General features: G+C 42.1%; 1 protein-coding gene across 1 annotated transcript in view; it reads right to left on the bottom strand.

Annotated features, from left to right (window-relative positions):
- Positions 1–1,324: 1,324 nt before the first annotated feature.
- The window catches only part of LOC105519231 (placental protein 13-like), a 5,904-nt gene continuing 5,221 nt past the window's right edge, over positions 1,325–2,007 (bottom strand). Inside the window, exon 4 of the mRNA XM_011952534.1 lies at positions 1,325–1,447. Within this exon, the coding sequence (XP_011807924.1) occupies positions 1,325–1,447 (123 nt within the window). The remainder of the gene's footprint in view (positions 1,448–2,007) is intronic.

Here is a 2,007-nt window from a genome sequence, read left to right as displayed (position 1 = left end):
TCAAGAAAGGGCAGTCACTGTGTGTTTGCCTAGCAGGGCCGTCATGTAAAATTGTATCGGTTATTCAGATAAAATAGGTGCCAGGCAAGTGGCAAGTCGATGTGAACTCCAAGTCATTTTCTGCACAGGAAGCCAGGGGTTCCAGGATAGTTTTCATCCACTCAGAGCACAAAGTACATAATTCCTCCAAAAATGAATTCCATGCTGGTGATAGGGTCTATGATCCATTATCAAAAAGAGAAGTGATCAAGACTGTGACAGGGAAGGTGTAAGGAGGAGAGTGTACCTCATCAGAACACAAGAGTTTCCAGTGAGAGGGCAGGGAATTTCATTCCATACTGGAAAGAAACAAGGAAGAGATGCATGAAGAGTGTCATTCACTGTACATTGGCATCTCAAAGTATCTGGATGTTAGGTTAAAGGAGGGGTGAGGAAAGAGGCATACCCATGAGAGAGGTTGGAGTTGCAGAAACTGTTGCAATGAACATGGGGAGAGACAATGAGAATGATCAAAATGACAGCAGCAACACAGAGTCTACTCACTATGTTCCTCTGCATGAATTATGTCTATTCCAATAATAATCTACATGTTCTCTGATCTAAAACCATGACCATTTATTTCCAAAGAAAAATCCCTGTATTCTGCCCACATAAAATGAAAAAATCTTCAAATATTTGCAAGTAAGAATAATTGGGATTCTTTAAGGGAAAACACTGGGCTCCAGTGATCCTCTATTACTTGGATTGAAAACTTCACATGCAAAGCTTGTCATCTTTTCCTTCACTTCCTTCACAGCAGCCCACACAAAGCCAAGCACAGTGTTTATGCACAATAAGCAACCTGAGAACGATGAAAAAATTTTAAAATCCCACATGATTATCCTCAAATTTCAGGTTCTGCCTAAAGCCACTAGGTACACCTGTGTGACTGTAAACAGCTACCTAACATTTAAGGGCCATGAGTCATCTGAAATTGGGTAAGTATTTTGGTTGAGACTGTCTGACGTCAACTACGTCCTACAAAAGGATGCTGTTTCCAATGTCTTCTCAGACATTCCAGGGACCTTGTCACTCACTCCCTATGTCAGAGGAAGGTTTATCCCCCCTTGATTTCATGATGTCTCTGATAGAATGCCCTGGCCCTTCTTGGGGATGACAACTTCCCCTTTTCCCCTCTTAAAGCAAGAACCAAATCATGCGCAGTTTGGTGCTGCTTTAATGACCAAGTGTAGGGGAAGGGGTTAGGAGAGATTATTTTCTTAGCAGCCTCTGGGAATCTTATGGTCAGGTAGAAAGAAGGACTCCTCAACAATGAGAAATGTGATCATCTCCATCCATTGCTGACAAGCACTCTGGTCAGGGAAACATTTCTCCACACTTGCACCATCTTCACAGATTTTAGTGGGAGTCGGACAAAGTTGTAAATGCATTGGCCATTTACCTTTATCTACAAGAGGAAAAATGCATCAGAAAGACAATATGCCACCCAACAAGTTTTCAGGCTCTTCTCTACTCTGCCCTAGTACCAATAACATTCCCCAAGAAAATTCCTAGTTATATAAGTACACATAGTAGACACACTTCTGTTTGCAGGCTGCGTTTTGTGCCTATTTGAGACAGTTGCTCACTTTATTTCTAATGTTTCCTCTCATTTCTCTAGTGAAGTTCTACACTCTGTGTCACACAGTCCCTGTTACTCAGCCTCCCTTCTAACCTGGAAGATCCTCATCTCCAGGGACTGTGTCTCAGGAACATGCGACCCTGCATCTCGCACGGGGCCTGCCACAGGGTCAGTGGTAGACCATGTTCATTGAAATGCATACTTTTCAGTTCCACGAACTGTGACTCCCTTTCACTACTGAGTGCACAGTTTCTCTTTGAAGTAGCCTACATCCGAGGTGGTAGTGGCAAAGAATGAAACCCAGGGTTCTTAGAGAGTTAAAAGAGAACAGGTCTTGTATAACATAGGATATTATCTTCAACAACTTTTTTTTTTTTTTTTTTTTT

This window comes from Colobus angolensis, unplaced genomic scaffold, assembly GCF_000951035.1.
Source record: "Colobus angolensis palliatus isolate OR3802 unplaced genomic scaffold, Cang.pa_1.0 Scaffold34, whole genome shotgun sequence".
In the NCBI taxonomy this organism is placed as follows: domain Eukaryota; kingdom Metazoa; phylum Chordata; class Mammalia; order Primates; family Cercopithecidae; genus Colobus; species Colobus angolensis.
The sequence above is the reverse complement of the archived record's forward strand: the minus strand, read 5'-3'. Positions and strand labels throughout refer to the sequence as shown.